This window comes from Lucilia cuprina, chromosome 4 (genome assembly GCF_022045245.1).
Source record: "Lucilia cuprina isolate Lc7/37 chromosome 4, ASM2204524v1, whole genome shotgun sequence".
Lineage (NCBI taxonomy): Eukaryota > Metazoa > Arthropoda > Insecta > Diptera > Calliphoridae > Lucilia > Lucilia cuprina.
This window is the reverse complement of record NC_060952.1, coordinates 75,156,586-75,157,894: the sequence shown is the minus strand read 5'-3', so window position 1 is coordinate 75,157,894 and position 1,309 is coordinate 75,156,586. Positions and strand designations below refer to the sequence as shown.

General features: G+C 54.2%; 1 protein-coding gene across 1 annotated transcript in view; it reads left to right on the top strand.

Moving 5' to 3' along the window:
• The first annotated feature begins 3 nt into the window (after positions 1 to 3).
• LOC124419274 (protein pygopus-like) overlaps positions 4 to 1,309 on the top strand; it is a 2,789-nt gene continuing 1,483 nt past the window's right edge. Inside the window, exon 1 of the mRNA XM_046947910.1 lies at positions 4 to 1,306. Within this exon, the coding sequence (XP_046803866.1) occupies positions 4 to 1,306 (1,303 nt within the window). The remainder of the gene's footprint in view (positions 1,307 to 1,309) is intronic.

Sequence of the window (1,309 nt, the reverse complement as noted above, 5' to 3'; positions counted from 1 at the left end):
CACATGGGCATGGGTGGGCTATCACCTATGGGAGGACCAGGATCGAATGGTCCTCGTGGCATGGGTTCGCCAATGCCAGGTGGGCCTGGTCCTGGCCAAGGCTCACCTATGAATTCACTGCCAATGGGTTCACCAATGAGCGGCGCTATCGGCAGTCCTCTGGGACCGCCAACGTCTCAACAAGGTCCTCATCCGCAAAATCAGTCTCAACATCCTCCGCCTCACATGAATAACGGCCAAATGGGCCCACCTCCCATGCACAGTCCACTTGGAAATGGACCGACGCAGCAGAACCATATGTCTGGAGGTCCAGGACCTGGCCCTGGACCCGGTGGACAGCTACAGCCCCCAGGCATGGGTCCAAATCAAGGTGGTATCTCTCCTGCTCACAGTATGGCCTCAAACACAAGTGGCAATAGCAATAACCCCAACAACAGCAACAATAACAACAATCAAAATCCAATGCTTTCCCCTGCGGCACGACATGGTATACCACAATCACCGTCATCCAGTATGAATGGACCCCTGCCGACTTCATCTTCCTGTACGTCCTCCTCATCAAGCTCAGCGACAACGACGTCCACTGCGTCAACGTCAGTGCCTACAACTTCGCCAGCGCCAGGCAACGGACCGATGGCGATGTCTCCACATCATCAAATGAGTGGGAGTGGGCCTGGACCTAGTCCTGGTCCCGTTGGCATGAACAATATGAGCGGCCATGGACCCAGTCCCCTAGCCTCTCCAGCTTTACCTGGTCATCCGAATTCAAACAGCAGCAACAACAACAGTAATACAGGTGGTAATAATCCCATGAATAATATGGGTGGTGCTAGTCCTCATAGTAATAACGGGCCTATGGGAGGACCCTCAATGGGTGGACCCAACAACAGCAACAACAATAATGGTATAAATATGGGCGGTGGTGGAAGTGGTGGACCGATGCAACAACAAATGAATCCTAATGTTCCTATGCAGCAACCGCAACAGTCACCGCACGCAAATATGCCCATGGGCAGTGGCGGCTCCGGCGGCAATGGTCCTAACTCAATGGGTATGGGTGGCCCCAATCAGATGTTACCTCCCCAACAGCCATCGCCGCATCTCAGTGGACCACAACACTCACAACTCATGAATCATCACGGTGGTCCCGGTGGAATGCCTTCACCTCACATGATGCACGGTCCTGGCGGCGGCATGGGCCCTCAAATGGGCATGGGTGGAGGACCACCAAATCACATGGGTGGACCTCATCACATGATGAGTGGCGGTCCACATCACATGGGACCTGGTCCTAATTCGCATATGGGTA